This window comes from Clavelina lepadiformis, chromosome 1, assembly GCF_947623445.1.
Source record: "Clavelina lepadiformis chromosome 1, kaClaLepa1.1, whole genome shotgun sequence".
Classification (NCBI taxonomy): Eukaryota; Metazoa; Chordata; class Ascidiacea; order Aplousobranchia; family Clavelinidae; genus Clavelina; species Clavelina lepadiformis.
In genome coordinates this window covers 17,898,591-17,915,618 of record NC_135240.1, presented here as the reverse complement: position 1 = coordinate 17,915,618, position 17,028 = coordinate 17,898,591, and the positions used below count along the sequence as shown (strand labels likewise).

The 17,028-nt window shown below is 36.7% G+C and overlaps 1 protein-coding gene across 2 annotated transcripts; it reads right to left on the bottom strand.

Moving 5' to 3' along the window:
* Positions 1-704: 704 nt before the first annotated feature.
* LOC143445321 (syntaxin-binding protein 6-like) lies at positions 705-13,312 on the bottom strand. Of its 2 annotated transcripts, none has more exons than XM_076944359.1 (6): positions 13,167-13,312; positions 11,304-11,404; positions 5,958-6,024; positions 3,957-4,158; positions 3,719-3,876; positions 705-2,152 (listed from the first exon to the last, which is right to left on the bottom strand). In XM_076944359.1, exons 1-5 carry the CDS (start codon positions 13,251-13,253, stop codon positions 3,719-3,721), a joined length of 615 nt encoding a protein of 204 aa, XP_076800474.1. In that variant the 5' UTR covers positions 13,254-13,312; the 3' UTR covers positions 705-2,152. The 2 variants fall into 2 exon arrangements, with proteins under 2 accessions (XP_076800474.1, XP_076800465.1); XM_076944350.1 differs by having other exon boundaries at positions 712-2,084.
* Positions 13,313-17,028: the final 3,716 nt, after the last annotated feature.

Genomic DNA, 17,028 nt, shown 5'->3' with positions numbered 1-17,028 from the left:
TATCCATGTTTCCTGTGCTATTAGCCTATTGGGATAGCCAAGAATCAACACTGGGACAGAGATGACTGGTGTTTAAGGAAGTCCTTTAAGAGTCGTCAATGCGTGCAGCCGGCTTTTAATTAGTTTTAGTTAAAAAAATAACATTTTCCGGTGCAGTTTGATACTATTAAAACGAAAAATACGCAATGCAATTTGAATGTTGGGAACGCAATGTACATGGCACCAGTTCAACTCCAATTCGCCTTCAACAACGTGACACTTTTTATTGTACAATGAATCTATCCTGACATTCGGAAAAACAGAAAAAAAGTAGTTTTAAACGTATTTACGCTATTAGCAAGAAAACAGTCCAACAAACACTTTAAAAAAGCAATCAATAAATTAGAAATACTGTTAAAATGAATTATAGCATCCAAATGTAGAAATTATATTTTGTTAAGAGTTTATATCTACAATGCATATACGAGTAGCATTAGTCAAGCACCAGAATAAAAGTAACGGTAAAAATATGTCCATACGCCTGGATTTACCAGGATATTTCTGGAATTTGTGAAAACATTGGCACCCAGGAGAAACTTTTAAATTTGCTCGAATGGCTGGAACTTTATGTTTATGTATAATACACAAAATTTACCGGCATCTAATCCGTGAACGGTTTGGTGACACTTAATCACGCGACACTTAATCACGCGACGCTTAATCACCGACACATAATCACTAGGACATTTAATCACGCGACACTTAATCACGTGACACATAATCACTAGGACATTTAATCACGCGACACATAATCACTAGGACATTTAATCACGCGACATTTAATCACACATTTACAATGTTTATTTACATTTACAATTTACAGCAATGTTATGCATGGGAAATGTAAGCAACTGCACGAAGATAGACTAAAATCTCGCTTGACAGATAACGGTCAACAGTGTTTTGCACGTGCAGTTTCAGTGCCTTGTACCGCATTGGAATAGAAGGTTGAGTACCAGCAATTCCTTGCAGAAACGTTGCACGTTGCATTTGAATGTCTTTTTCAATTCCCTCCAAAACCGACGCTCTGACACAGTTTCAAGTAGCATTGTATTTTACGGTGTAACGTTTTGATGGTACTTTGGTCAAGAGCTTCGGTGACAATAGAATAATGTTAGATATTACATAGGTAATACGTAGCAATGCAAAATGACATGTTATTTCCTGATTGGCTAATGTGTTTGTATAAAAACTAAGGTTTGGTTAAAATCTCCCCTTCTTGTCTTTACACATAATATCAGTTTTACCTTCTGGACTGTTCATTACTGAATTGGAGTTATAGTTTAGTTTAAATGTGAAAAGATGATGAAAATGTTTCTAATGTGATACAACTTATTTCGGACAATATAACAATTAGACTTTATGAAGCCGGTGTTGATTTAAAGAAACATTATAGAGAAAGCCGGCGCAACGGAGTCAAAGACAATTGTCGGGGAGTTCTAAAAGAAAGACTAATAGCCTTTGGCTTTAGACCAACCTTATAAGCAATCCACATCGCCATCCCCACAGAGAGATGCACACGAGCTTGAATTACTGAATTTTCCTCACGCTTTTCCGACATCCAAGTGATTATGTGTCGCGTGATTAAATGTCGCGTGATTAAGTATCCAACTCGCGTGATTAAATGTCCTAGTGATTATGTGTCGCGTGATTAAATGTCCTAGTGATTATGTGTCGCGTGATTAAATGTCCTAGTGATTATGTGTCGGTGATTAAGCGTCGCGTGATTAAGTGTCGCGTGATTAAGTGTCGGTACACCTCCGTGAACATTTGTCTAGTTAGCAAAACAAATTAAATTCGAACGAATTTCTTATTGAAAAGTGCTAAATATAATATTTTCTGTATTTATGAAATTGCACATTTGCAAAATAGTGTTGTGATATGCAGCTAAGCTTCATTGCATACAATCAGATACTTATGTGGTACGAACTTCATAAACATAAGTACATAATACCACACATAATTTCAGTTTTACATTAAAATAGTGCAGCTGACCCAATGTGCAGTTTTATCTTCAGCAGCTCACGAATGACATCTAGACAATCCTTTAAATGTTATTTACATGAAAAATAAAAATTGCTAGGTTCATTGTCAAATCTCTTTCCAAAGATACCTGCAAAGTTAAACTCCTCAAACTATTGTGCACAAATTTTTTTTGCAACAACAATTTTGAAAACTGTCTGAAGACATCACTAGTGGGCATGCTTTGCAGCAACCTTAAACACAGAGATTGGCATGAGCGCCTTCATTTTTGAGTGCTCTTCTTTTTTAGGAGCGTGAGCAATGATGGTTATAACATTGCATATACCTTTGAATTGCTAAAAAGAGCGGTTGCCCAGCTATGGTTAAACATACCTTTTTCATACTAAAAATGCTTAAATTAAGATGTTAGTCAAGTCACACTTGTGATGACAACAGGCTGTTTTGCTTATTTTTTACGATACAGATTACATTTTTGTAGGCTGTTTCAATGCTGAAATCAATAAATTTTCGAAGTACGCTTACATTTTGAAGATATACCATTCATACAATTTCTCAACAAAAATTGTAACTTGAAGAATCAGTCGCGTGGTCTACATCACTGTTTACTGGAAGTCACAGTACCGTACCTTTTTAACTTGATATCTATCCAAAAACAGGTCTGTCTGAATTTAACTTTATTTTATCTAAATCAGGGTTTCTCAACTGGGAGTCACAAATCTTTAGTATCTCTGTAAGGAAGCCACGAACAATGAAAGGTTGAGAACCACTGATCTCATCCAAACTAATCTATCCTCGTAGGCTTATAGGTAGTCAGCCTGCTCTTCCATGTGGGATTGGCTGCAGCCTGTTTTAACGATTTACAACTCAGGACTTGTCCGACGTTGGTGGGAATGCATATATGAGTTTGTAATCTATAACGTTTATTGAAAAATAGTGATGCAGAGGTCTAAAAATTAACGAAAACAGTAGCTGTAAAAAATTTACATGCATTTCCTAGGCTCTAATAAGGTCATTTTCCATAACATTTTGGGACAACTTGCTTAACGGCAAATAAGATACGGTACGCTATATTAATTTTTCTTTGGACGTCTAGGCTGCATTAAGCATTTGCATGATTTAGTATGGTATGAAAATTTTTAACGCCGGTTTTATGAAAGTCTTTGCACAACTGACGACTTAAATTCTCCATCGCTTGAGCCTCGGTTACCTTGAGCTTCAGTTACCTTGAGCTTCAGTTACCTTGAGCCTTAGTACAAGTTCGAACTGATCCCCATGTTGTTTGAGTTTTTGAATTTTTATCATTTTGTCTAAACTTGGAACTGTTTCCCTGGACCACTGAACATGTCCAAACGTTGTTAACATCTTGTCCATGTGCATTACAATGGTAACGGCACTGGTTATCAAACATGGGCCGTATTACTGTAAGCTAAGCACTCTAACCACTCCAGCGCTTATATCAATATATGTGTTTTGAATTAGTACACAGGTACAAGTTACTGTAAGTAATAGCTAGCCCACATGTGACATCACTCACTGCTACGTTTTTTTTAGCAATTTATAGCTAAATACTGGAACAGCAAAAGATGATTGTGGACATATAAGTTTAAATAACTATAAACTTTCAAATTATTTAGTACAATATATTTATGAAAATTACGTTGCAGTCACTTCAAACTTTGCTGGTTAACATGCTTACCTATCTTGTAGTTTGGTATTGCTTTGAGAGATCTGTGGCAGTTTGGTGAAAGGTTTGAGCAGAACTTGCCATTTCAGCAGTATTGCGTTCCATATTTGATAGCTTTTTTCCGCGTTCATCAAGCTGGGCTTTGTTCTTTGTCATCAGAGATTTGGTATCTGCATATGAAACACATAAAAGTAAATTATAACAACGCAAAAAACAATAGCAGCAAACAACTCTGAGGCAAAAACATAACCTTCAGAAGCAGGAAGACAGTCATGAACCTTTCTGGATACATTTTCAAAGCTCGGACAGATGCTGCCCAAATATTTTGTACAAAGACTTGCAAAATTTTCTAAAAATTCATTCTTTTCTCCAAGAGATAATGCTTGAAATTTGTAAGGACGGTCAAAGTGTATATCAAACTGCATGCTGTCATCAGAATAGCCATCAACCTTCTGTAGGAAAGCAAGTGGGTGTTAGGGATTAGCAGTTAAACAAAAACCTGAAAACTACAATAATATTATCAACATTCTTTAATATCTTCTTAAATGAATTAAATACAATAGCAAAGTAAATAAAAGATACAGGTTTCCAATTACGTAAACACTCTTAATATTCAGGTTGAAGTTTTAAGGTTCAAGGTTTTACGGCTTTGTCAAGATTTTTCTATTTCGTTACAAATCTCAGTTCAGTATTATGTGGGAGCCTGTATCCACCGTAATCCAAAATCAGAATATCTTAACAAGACCGTCTACTAATGACACAATATAGTGCGAATGACACATGAATATGTTTAGCGAAATGTTGGTCGGAAAATAGGTCAGATTATAAGTGGTTATATATTAGGGTTGCCATACGTCCGGATTTCCCCGGACATGTCCGGAATTTTAGTGCTCAAACTGCATCCGGGGGAAAATGCTAAAATATGCTTAAATGTCCGGAATTTCACCCCATTCGTCTACTTTTTGTCCATTAAAATGGTCCAGAGTACGGGAATTTCTTCCCATTGTAATGGTTGAAAGTATGCCTTTCTTACCCTAGAGTAAGATATATGCCTTTGGAATGGGGAGAATTTTACTTCGGCACAAGTATGGTTTGTGAACCCCATTCGTCTATTTTTCCGCCCATTAAAATGCACCTGCTATCAGCAACAGGGTTTCCAACAAACCATATTTCTGCCGAAGTAAACATCTCCCCATTCCAAATGGACATTTCTTACTCTAGACTAGAGTAAGAAAGGCATAGCCTACTTCCTGCCATCCGAATGGGAAACTATTATCGCATTTCCACCCATTTCAATGGGCGGAGAGCAGACGAATCGGGTGGGAATTTTTTTAAATTGTTTGTTGCGTTACGGGTAATAACTTCATTGTTACGTCATAAACGACAATAGAGCGCTTTATTTGGAATACAATCATACATGGATGAGTGGAGCTGGGCTAGTAGCTGAAGGCCTTATATCTTGGTCGATATTGCAAAATTTAGAACATGTCTGAAACGATAAGAGCGTATATTCGCTGAAGAAAATTATAAAGCAGTGAAAGCAGTAGAAAATTAGCTCAACAAGAAGTCTGTTGCAGACCAAATTAGAATACCAAGGAAATTGTCGTTTGTTTAATGCTTAATGATTTCGAAGTGGGCCGCGGGTTTTCTTCGCACCGTCAAGGTTGGGCATTGCTAGTGTGACGTCATATTGACAGACAATGTGTTCATACCTCATTTTAAAAACCGCTAGTTGGCACTAAAGAGTGTCCGGATTTTAGGTCACGAAAATATCGTAACCCTATTATATATGATAAATTACCCTTATAACTATTACCCTGTCTTTATCGCATCAAACTAGGGCAACAGCATAAATGAAGAATTGCTTCTCGAACATTAGAATATAAGAAATTGTAGTGACTACCGTCAAAAAATACGTAGCTTGTGATATTAACACTTAATGTTAAGTATTTACTTGTGATATAAGTCTCTGTTTTGCAAAGAAACAAAAATGATATTACAGCATTACCAAAAAAGAATGTTTGCTGTATTTGGCAAATATTATGCAATGGTTAGTACTTAGGGTGGTACCCTTAGATGGTTATGTAAATCAATTCCGAGCTACATTGCACACTAGTTCTCTCAATGGGGAACTGATCATATCTCTCAATTAGGAATTGGAATTGATTCTTTCGGACATTTCTATTCTCTAACCACTATCGTAAAATTAAAATGTAATGTAACTAAAAAAAATTATGAACTAATCTTATACCTTTAGGTCCTCCAGTGACCAATGACGCCTTTTCTGAAACCCTTTTCCATCATCAGCTCTTCGAAATCTTGAAAAATTCAACAGAAGTATTTATTTACAGTATTTATTGGGGTGTAGCCGACACTTTCTTTTCAAAGAATCCAATCGGAAAAAGTTGAGTGCCGGAACTAAATTGGCAACTTTTTTCTTTTGGCACGTAGCATGCCTTCGCTGCGTCTCGAACCCCACTGTGTTGTACTATAGAAAACAAAGACAATGTCTGAGGTGTGAAGACATGTTGAACAGTTAATATCACTTTATGTTTCTTACTTATGCACGTTCCTGCATTAAACCACTTGCAAACTATTGTTTATTTCATCAATTTAAATGACGAACGATGACAACTACGAAATAGAAAAAAAAACTGCTGAACTCAAAAGCCTTTAAAATCGGTATCGTCATGACTTACTTCAACAATAGATTTTAAGATATTTTTGTTTGCATTTTCTGCATACACGCAATCATCAATGCAGTTATTGTTTCAAGTTATTGCTTAGTAACTTCGACGCCATCTAGAGCATATGTTATGCAAAATTGTTTAATTGATGGTGCCATCATATGTTCAGGTATACTTTGTCATACAACCTTATTGTACTGACACAGGGTGGTCCAAGACTGCGAACATGAAGGGCCACATTAGGGTCTGAGAAAAACTTCACGGGCCGCATAGTGAGAAATGATAACGCGTTGCTGAAAGTAGAAACGTTGTTAACTACTGTTCGCAGGCTATGAACATTAACAAATCTTGTCGCTTACAAAATACAGTTGTATGAATGAAATGAAATGAATGAAAGGAAAGGACTGAGTTTGCTGTTCTGATCGACCTAATGTTTTGCTGCACGCCTAACTCACTTTTTAATCTCTGCTTGCGACTCTGCGTTTTTGCTTTTGCATATGGTGTCGATCTCTGCTTTAAATTCAGTGGTCGACAGACGTAAGCAGGCATCCAGGGTTTCATCAGCCATTCTGTTCCGTGTGTCGCTTTTTAATCGCTTCATAATGGAGAAAGTGCTTTCACATATGTATGTGCTACCAAACATGGAGCATATCTTCAGTGCGAAGTCGTTTAATCGTGGAAACTGTTCGTTGCTTAAAAGCCTCCAAAAGGCGTCGTAACGCTCATTCTTACGTGAAAGAAGAAAAGGGTCTGACTGCAATTCACATAGTTCTTGCTGAACGTAAGATGGTTGGGATTCTATAACTATTTCCATTGGATTGTTGAAAAGCTCCATTTGTGCTTTCAGCAAATCAAAGTCAGCGAATCTGTCGTTAAACTCATCGATGATGTCACCAATTTTGTTAGAAAATGCAGAAAAATCGATACTTTTTCTTTCACCAAGTACTTCACTGCATGCAGGAAAGTGGGTAGCATCATTCCTTTGCAAAGAAGCCTTAAATAGCACAAGTTTCTTGCGAAAACCTTCAATGTGTCCAACCAATTGAGAAATATTTTGTTTCTTACCTTGCAGTTTCATGTTTAGGATATTGAAGTGATTACTAATGTCTGTCAAGAACGCCAACGAACCAATGAACTTGTCATCACTCAACTGAATCTGGTATGTCTCGGTCGTCCCTTCTATCTCATTCTGGAGAAAATTTAGTATTTCTTTTCGCAAAGAAAAGAAATGTTTCAATGTTTTGCCTGCACTTAACCATCGAATTTTTGAGAATAGTGGAACATCTTCATATTCTGCACCCACATCTTTTAAGAACTGGATGAATTTTCTATGTCTCTGGGCTCTGTTTCCCCCTTTGATGATGTTGACTATATTCGTCACACTAAGCATAACATCACTCATCTGCAAAACTTTGGCACATAGTGCTTCTTGGTGAATGATACAATGCAATGTTGGGCAGTTCACTCCATGATCTTTTAGAATGCCAACTAGTCCTCTCTTTCGTCCTGTCATTGCCCTGGCACCATCTGTTACAACACATGCACACTTCTCAAATCCTCCATAAGCATCAACGACAGACGCAAGGCTGTTATATATGTCGATACCTTTTGTAGTTCCACGAAGTGGAGATATCTTGAGTAGTTCTTCAAATACAGTAAAGTTTTTATCAATAGTGCGAATGAAAACCAAAAGCTGGGAAACGTCACTGATGTCAGTACTTTCATCCAAGGCTAAAGAGAAGTACTTGCATTGTTGAACAACGTCTTTCAATTGCACAGTCACGTTTTCGCTCAATTCTGCCACTCTTCTTGCAACGGTTTGATGAGATAAAGAAACGTTTTCAAATTTTTTGGCTATTTTTTTATCTCCAAAGGAAAGGGCCATCTTAATCGCACACTCTTTTACAATCTCCCCGTCTCGAAAAGCTTTTCCATGTTTTGCGAGCGTTAGAGCAACTTCGTATGAAGCTTTAAGGTCTGCAGTTGAATCGGGTTTGGAAAAACCAATAATCATTTTTTTTTGCTTGGAATAATTGCCCTTTAACTCTTTCAAAATTGCTTCCCTAGAAGTTCCATGGTATTGGCCATATTTTTTCTCATGCATGGTGCTGTAATGTCGCTTTAAATTAAACTCTTTAGGCACTGAAATAACTTGCAAGCAAACCAGACACTGTGGTTTACCATTGCTATTGGCAAAAAAATACCTTTCCTCCCAAGTAGAATTGAACTCTCTGTTTTCCTCTGACACTTTTCTTTTGACACTCATGCTTTTAGTAAACTTTTCCCCTTGACTAAATAAACGAGTTGCAGCTAATTTACAACCAAATTCGAGAGTGTACTCTGCGCTAGCAACAAAAGCAAAATATCAACGCACGTTTGTGTCGTCACAAACCGACATTGTTCCCTCATAGTTACCTATTGACCCGATTATGCACGACTTATTTAGGGTTGTGGCGAATGTAATGTATTTATAAAGCGTAGGTGTATTTTTAAACCTTGGATTTAGCACTGATAATTCCGGCATCCACAAAGTGTTCGCGGGCCGCACAAAAGCTTCACGCGGGCCGCATGCGGCCCGCGTGCCAGGGTTTGGACCACCCTGTACTGACACATTTCTGTGATTTTAGGCCGATGAATTCGGTCAGTCTTCGCAACACTTTTTTGGCCTTGTGCATTCCACTGTTCACGCAATTAACGTCCAGTGGTCATAGCAGGCCACCGGGAATAATGCAAGGTCAATGTATGTCAGTAAGGTTCCATAATAGACGGTAAAAATCGCAATTTAGTAGAGCAATGTTGTGAATAGCCAACCCAAATTACCCACATGAGTCAAGTCAAGTCTTCTAGGCACTAAAATACAAATGAAGTCTTTCTAAAAACTTGACTCGAGTCATTCCAGTTCTACAACATGGTTTGCACAAAAAATTTCCAATGTGCGCTGTGCACCTGCCATTCGCTGCATTCCGACGGAAGGCCACATTGAATGCCTTGGGGGGTTGGATGGTGGCCCACGAATGCCCTAACTGTATTTCCAAATACACACATGATTTTATTTTTTATGGTGAGTACTGCTAGTGCATGCCATAGTGGCATTTTATTTGGTTTTGTATGTGAACTCATTTTCTAATGCATGCATGGTTATATAATATGTTTAGGTGCATATATTCAATACAACAAAGGAACTATGAGGTGTAACAAAAAAGTAACGGGACTCTATCTGCCATGCTCTTGGATCAATGATAATTAATCGGCAAGCCACTTGTTAACCATGCAGCACAACTTCTTAGCTCCTTTGTGTAGAAAATGTTTACGCTAAATGATTTCATTCTTTCATTACAGGCTACTTTTTAACGCAAGGTTATTAACCAGTGTCAGAATTTTGTTCTTTTGTGTTGCGCTTGTTGGTAGCACAAAATTGAGCAACGAAACAATTTGAAGTTTTTAATCAAATTGGGGAAGAGTCCAATTGAGTATTTCAAAATTCTTAAATAGGTTTATGGTTTCTTGAAGATGTCAAGGATTTTTGAAACAGTTTTTGAAATGTCACAAACGTTTCGATAGTGGCTGTGATAAAGTGGAGGATGACCCCAGGTCAGGACGGCAACGAAGACGGATGAAAACATCATCAGAGTGAAACAGCTGGTGCGAAGTGATCGCAGATCGATGGTGCATAAAATCAGCTTAAACAGGAAATCAGTGCTTATCATCTTGCTGCATGATCTAGGGATGGGAAAAGTGAGTGCCAAACTGGTACCAAAAATTTTGTTGGAAGACCCAAAGCTACACTGAGTTAATTTTTGTAAAAAAATGCTAGAGAATATAAGGAACAATCCAGACATTCTAGGTCAAGTCAAGGTGCGCATGTCAAAAACAAAGATCAAGGTCATGTTGATCGCATTTTTTAATTGGTTTTTGATTGGTTCAATCATGAATTTGTGCCTGAGGGTGAAACAGTGAATGAGCACTTTCACTGGCAGGTTCTCCTTCGGCTCCATGACAGAGTTCAACGCATCAGGCGGGTAATGTGGAGTGGCACCTTTACAATGCCATCAGTGTGAGGCAGCTCTTGGTCAAAACAAATCACAGCTCTCGACCGCCCTCCATATTCTCCAGATCTGGCGCCGTGTGACTTTAGGCTTTTTCCCAGGCTGAAGATTTCGCTAAAAGAAACTTTGGATGTAATTTATGAAAAAATTTTGTATTAAAATTTTTATGACAACAGTCCCACTACTTTTTTGTCATACCTCGTAGATCAACTCTGGAACAAAATAAAAATTATTGAAAAAGGGCATTCCAGAAGCATATTGAGTTCACATAAAAAACATACACGCATGTATGTATAAATTCCTTTCATTGTATTATTCCAGCCATTTCAAAGATAGATTGTGATGATATTTTTCAGTTTTAGGTGTAAGTTTATATCCCGGCTTCATTTTAATAATCGCTTAATAAATTTGATTAAAGTATGGAAAAACATGGCTTTTGTTAACGAACAATTTACTTAATAGGCTAAAACCACACAAACTACCTAATCTAAGTGTATGGTGGTGTTATACGTTATGTGCCATGATTTATGATCTTAACTGATTAGTGTATTTAACACAGCAGTGCTTTTTAAGTAGCGTGGACTAGTTGGAAAAACATTCATTTGTTAAATACTTAAGTTAAAAGTTAATAGTAACTTTATTACGAAAAATATCAACAAACCTCATGAGCAATAGAATAAAAGGTGTTAAAGAGCATATAGGTAGAATTTACCTTCAACACAAGCAAGGGTAAGGCTGGGCAAGCAAAACAAAATCTTAAGATACTTGTAGTTGTATCTATGTAATTTTTTAGCAATTATTTTATCAGAAACTTATGTGGCAGCAGTAAAGATCTCATACATTAAAAATGTCTAGATAATACACCTGGTGATGAAAACTTTAGAAGGTCGCTTTACGGTAACGGAACAACAGAGATAGTGTTCATTTTCAGCTTTGCTTAACAAACTTGGCTCCGTCTTTAAAACCTAAAGAGTGCTTATTTACTAACAGCAGACTAGACTTTTTCATAAACAAAATGATTCAACATGAAATGAAAGATAAATGCTTTAAACAAACAAAAAATTAAAAATATAGTGTGTGTATGATGTATGTTTATTAATTTTTACAAAGGTTTACGTGGATGTATGCGCTAACACTGCCTTAACGTGTAACTTGAAAGATGGGCTGTAATGAACATGCAGCTCATTACTGAGACTTTTTGCAACTTTCTTTTGGTGATAACTATCTAACCATGAACTAACAACTGACCATGACGTAAATTTACCTAGAACCAACTGAATTAAATCATATTATTACTTAAATCATATAATTTGAATAAACAACAATGCTAATTTGCGTAAAATATAAAAATAAAATGCGTAGCGTATTTGTGTCGCCGGTCAGTTGACCACAACCAATTGTCGCCGGTGAATTTGTTCACGGTCAATTGACGTGATCTCTCAAAGGGGATGCAGTTTAATCTTTCCTGGTAAAATGTAGCTCATGTTAGCTATACTAGATCATGCATTGTCATTTCACAATGGACTTTTTGGAAAATAAAAATCACAATGCTGTGCAAAACGGCAATAAAAACTCACATTATTGTTTGCGCAGCATTAAGATTTGAACTGTGTCAAATTCACATGTCTCTTAAACCAAACTAAAACAGACAAAATAAAACCAGATGTGATAAATCATATTTTACCACACGATTATTTGTTAGTGGATAATTTCGCATCTTTCTCTCAAAGTGCCTCGCGCAGAATATATAACATTCGCCAAGGAGTTAAAAGAGAAAAAAAGGCGAAGAGAACAAACCGCTCTCCTCATGTAGAATGTGCTGCAAGTCGTAGGGTTCAAAATAAGGACATGCAGCATGTTTTACTGTGGGCTTGCCACGTCAAGGTGCAGAAATGATAGCAGAAAGTTTGAGAAATTATCGTACGAAGAAATAATTGGTAAGTTATAGGCAAACGTTTCTAATGTCAAAAAAGCACAAGCAAAAGCAACACTGAAGACAATTAAATTAGGATGACCAACCATCACATATTGGCATAAAATGTCATGTATTCTAATTTCCAAGACACTAAAATAGATTTTTAAATATAGCCAATTCGTGCAAGAAATGAAGCAAAAAAGTTGCAAATTATACCAAAATAATTCCCTGTTAATATGTTTTTTTAAAAGAAAAGCAATATGTCATGCATTCAATACCTTTTTAGACCATGTATTGTAAATTCAGAATTTCCCGGTGTCATATGTCAATAATGCCATATACTTCTATGAAGTCAGCTTGGTCACCCTAAAGTAAAAAAATCACTTCAGATAGCCACGGAAAGAAAGGGGGCCATGGACATGGAATATATATGAATGGTGGGCCGTGCTGAAAAAAGGTTGGGAACCACTTCGGTATGATAAATGAAGCCATAATGAGGTATGGCACTAGACCAAGGAAGCACAAAATTTTGTGGTCAACTTATGAAGTCGATGCAAAACAAAAGTAATTATTAAGTCACTATTAACTAAAATTGACTTCTGAAATATAAAGGTTGTTCTAATTTTGAACTAATAATTTCTGAGTAACTTTTGAATTGTGAAAATAATAAGCGGTCATTTTCCATTTTGCTTTGATTAATTTGCACAAGGGTGTATGTTGGTTTGATGCAAACTTTGGTAGTCAATATATTTGCATATACTTCTTCAACACAAAATTTCCGAAAGGGTTTGTGAAAAATTTATAGTACATACCTTTATGAAAGCAACTAGTCTCTCTCCATTAGGATGAAACACTTCCTTGTGTAGGTAATGTTTTACTTCGTGTGGCCTGGATGTCATGACTGAAAATTCTTAGCATATGGGTAAAATAGATATCTGCTATAGGCTACTTACATTTTATACCTGTAAAAAATGCAACAATTTTCTCCAATGGCTAACTAAAACTAAACTTCACTATTAAGCTTAGTTCTTTTTCAGAATAAACAAATTAATGCCGTGTATCAGTTTTTAACTTGCCTTATAATTTACAACAATAATGAAAATTTTGCCATTGGTGAAAAAACATTCTTGCTTTGTGGTAGTAGTTTATCAGTATTTATATCTAGGGATGTGCATTTTAGAATATCGAATCTTTGAGAATTGAATCTAAAACTATTTGGTTCTTATTTTAGGAACTGATATTATTCTGATTACAAGCATTGCCCACAGAGGTTTTGATTCACGTAATATAACCTTTTCACACGATTTCACTGAACGTGATGGTTACCGGTACTCACTACTGTGCACAAACGCTTAAACCGCATCAAATGTCAAACCGCGGACGAAACCTCGATTTTAATCGATCACACACGCGAAAATCACAGTTCATGATGGCAAACGTTCCCAATGTGATCGCATGAAGAACGATAGCCATGCAGGAAATAAACACTGTCAAGTCAAACCTACGTACGCTTAGTTTCGTATGGCGGCCGTGCTGTATGTCCATCGTTCTGGTGTGTAGGCTACAATTAACACTTTGCATGGTTTTTAATCTCTAAAAGCTTTGCTGCTTTTCTCCCTGTGTATTAGTTGTTTGTTACCATAGTATGTTTTTGTCGAATTTGGCTGCAAGCCTGCAACAAATTAAAAGCTATTACTTCGCTCCAAGCCCAAAGGTATAAAGCAGTGATTCCCAAACTTTGTGACGCGGCATACGCCACAAATTCTATGGGGTGCCGCGCATCTTTTGGGAATTTTGGACCGTATAAATATTTCAAACAAGGCATGCAGACAAGCATATGCGACTTAAAAGCGCTCTAACTGCTCTATACCTGATAAGCATAGGGAACAATGAAACCAATTATGGCATTGCCAATAGAGTAGGGTAATTGCCATGTAATTGACACGTGAAAATAATTTTTTTAAAGCAATTCTCTTCTCTTGTAAGTGTGTCGCGAGCGTTTTATAATCTTTCTAGTGTTCCACAAGCTGTTTGGGAACAAGTTTGGGAACCACTGGTTTAAAGCAAAGAGTTAACCATACGTTTACTGTACAGTAGCATTGCACAAAATACCTGTCACAACTGAACCATAACCACGTAACACTATATTACGTCATAAGCCTACGCAAAGAGATTTAAACACATGAGTAGAAACTTCTCTTTTGCGCATGACGTCATGTTTCTTTCTTTTATTCTCTTGGAGCATATTCTACTTTCTCCACGGTCACGGTTCACTACATAACAATAAACATGCAGACGACGACAATGATTTTCAGATCTGTTTGCTGCTGGAACTGATTAGTCTTATTATTATGGTGCAGTTGTTGGGATCCAATAGGTGTTAACTTTAATTGAAATTAATTAATGAAATCAGGTGAGAGTTTTAGGTTCAGCAATTAACTTATTTTCAGTTCCTTGAACTGATAATGCTGCTGTTTTATATCAAGGCATGGCTTAGCCTACTTGAGTTGCGCGGGAAGATTTTTTCGTTCACCACATTTAAGGTGAAAAATAAAATGAATGGATGAAAAATTTAGATAGACCGAGTCATATTGTATTGTTTCATCTGCGCATAAAATTTCGCTCCACGCGCAGAATAAAAACTTTACAGATTAAGACTCAATAGTACAGGTCTTATGTTGCAGGCTTTAAGTTATTGAAATAAGCTAAATAGTCTGAAATAATGGCAAATTTGTGCTGTTTACCAATGTGCAACAACAGGTCACCTGCCGTGACTCTGTTTAAGATACCTTCGAGAAAATTTGTAAAAAAGGAGAAGGAAAGCTGGGCAGAAAGGTTGGAGTGTATCGTGCTGGCTTGCAGAAGCGACGAGCACATAAAAAATCTATTTGCTCGAGATGCTGTGAAAATGTGTGAAGTGCATTTTGAAAGATCTGACATTGTTTTAAGTAAAATTTGTTCTACATAGACTTACATGCAGTGTAACTAGTGTATTGAGGAAAGATATTTAATGTAATGGCATATCTAGCGTTTGATGCAGTGTTTGTTTTCCATGAGATGGTTTGATGCAGAACTTCATTAAATTTACTAGCGAGTGAGCACAGCATAACACTGCATCTGTGACAAGCTATTAGTGCAAACCTTCACTGTGGTTTCAGATTAATATATGTACCATTACAAGTATCAAAATTGAAAATGTTCATGTATGCACAAATAAGAGTTTTTTTGCAGAGGGTTCCCGTAAAGAATTACGTGAAGGAGCAGTACCCACTTTGTCTTTGCCTAAGCTGACTTTGGCGCAGGTACATTCAAGAAAGCCGCCGAAGAAGCGTATCTTTGAAACAAAATTACATTTCAAATCTGTTGCGTCCTTGAAATCTGCTCGCTTGCCGGAAGGTTGGCAGAGGTCATTTGAAAACAAAAATCTTGTTTTTCCTTTTTATGATGGCTGTGATCAACCTAAATACTCGATTGGAGTATTATATGACATGTCATTAAGGATATGCTATTATGGCTGGAAAGCACCTCGCTCAAGTTGTATTTACTCCCTGGATATAACTACTCAAACACTACACGGCACCATAAAAGATATTGAATCGTTTTCAATATGTTCTGGATTGTATAGTTCTGGAAGTGGCCTGCCACACATGACCACCAAATCTATGACACCATTCAGTTCTGAAAATGCACCAACGGTTAGGAAACTTGCATACAGGTGAAACTAGTTTTTCAATTGTGCCTATTGCATTTGTTACATATATGAAATTTATCATTATTTAACATTGAATGAATCATATAGAGTGGTGGGATTTAGCCGGTTCGTGCGAACCGGTTCTTGGAATTTTAATGACATCTGCGAACTGGTTGTTAACAAGCATATGTATAAGCCTATGTGTATGTCGGTAACGGATCAATATGGCATGCTGCTAGTGACCATATACTTACTTATTTTTGGTAACACTGATAATGCATTGCACTTAAAGTGTACACAGTATCTTAGGCATATTTTGTGACTTTTCTTGTTAAATGAACCAAATTTCTTGTTGTTAGAAATGCAAGTTGTGAACTTTTTCTCAAGGGAAGTGGTCAGTGCAGGAGTTGTTGTAGTGTAGATGAAAAGGAGGGACGGCTCAACCAGAAAAGGCTAAATTATTACCATATGGTTAAAGATCAACCTTTAAAACGATCAGCGCAGCCAACATTTAACCTACCATCTCGAATTACCTCCACCTTTACTGCTAATGAAATTTGGTGATATTGCACTTCGTAATCCTATTAGTAATAGTCTCATTCGCAAGATTGTCAGTGTCAGTAGCTGTGTTTTTTACACTTAACTATATGTAGATTGAGCAATGCCAGAAGATAGAAATAAAACAGTATTATTTAAGATAGTCTTGTTGTTATGAAGTAATTCTTTATTAGCATTAGAGAATTAGAAGCTAAGGTTTCAACTCCGTTAGCTGATGATACGGTGCAAGTGGAGGTAGATAAAATTATGTCAGATGACATGACAGCCAAAGTAAAAGCTAAAGCAAAAGCTAAATAGTATGAAAAGAAATGGGGAAAGATATCACCCTGAGTTAATAAAGTAGGTTTAGGTCTCCTTGAGTAATAAACTACTGAATAACTACTAAGTTCAGAACTGAACTACTACTGAGTAACTAAGTTCAGTTG

Excerpts from the sequence above, each read along its gene's own strand:
- LOC143445321 (XM_076944359.1), bottom strand. The coding sequence starts at position 13,253 with ATGACATCCAGGCCACACGAAGTAAAACATTACCTACACAAGGAAGTG. Across the intron at positions 6,025-11,303 it reads TCTAAAGTTTTCATCACCAG|ATTTCGAAGAGCTGATGATG; the intron begins GTGTATTATCTA and ends GAATTTTTCAAG. Across the intron at positions 4,159-5,957 it reads GGTCACTGGAGGACCTAAAG|AAGGTTGATGGCTATTCTGA; the intron begins GTATAAGATTAG and ends GCTTTCCTACAG.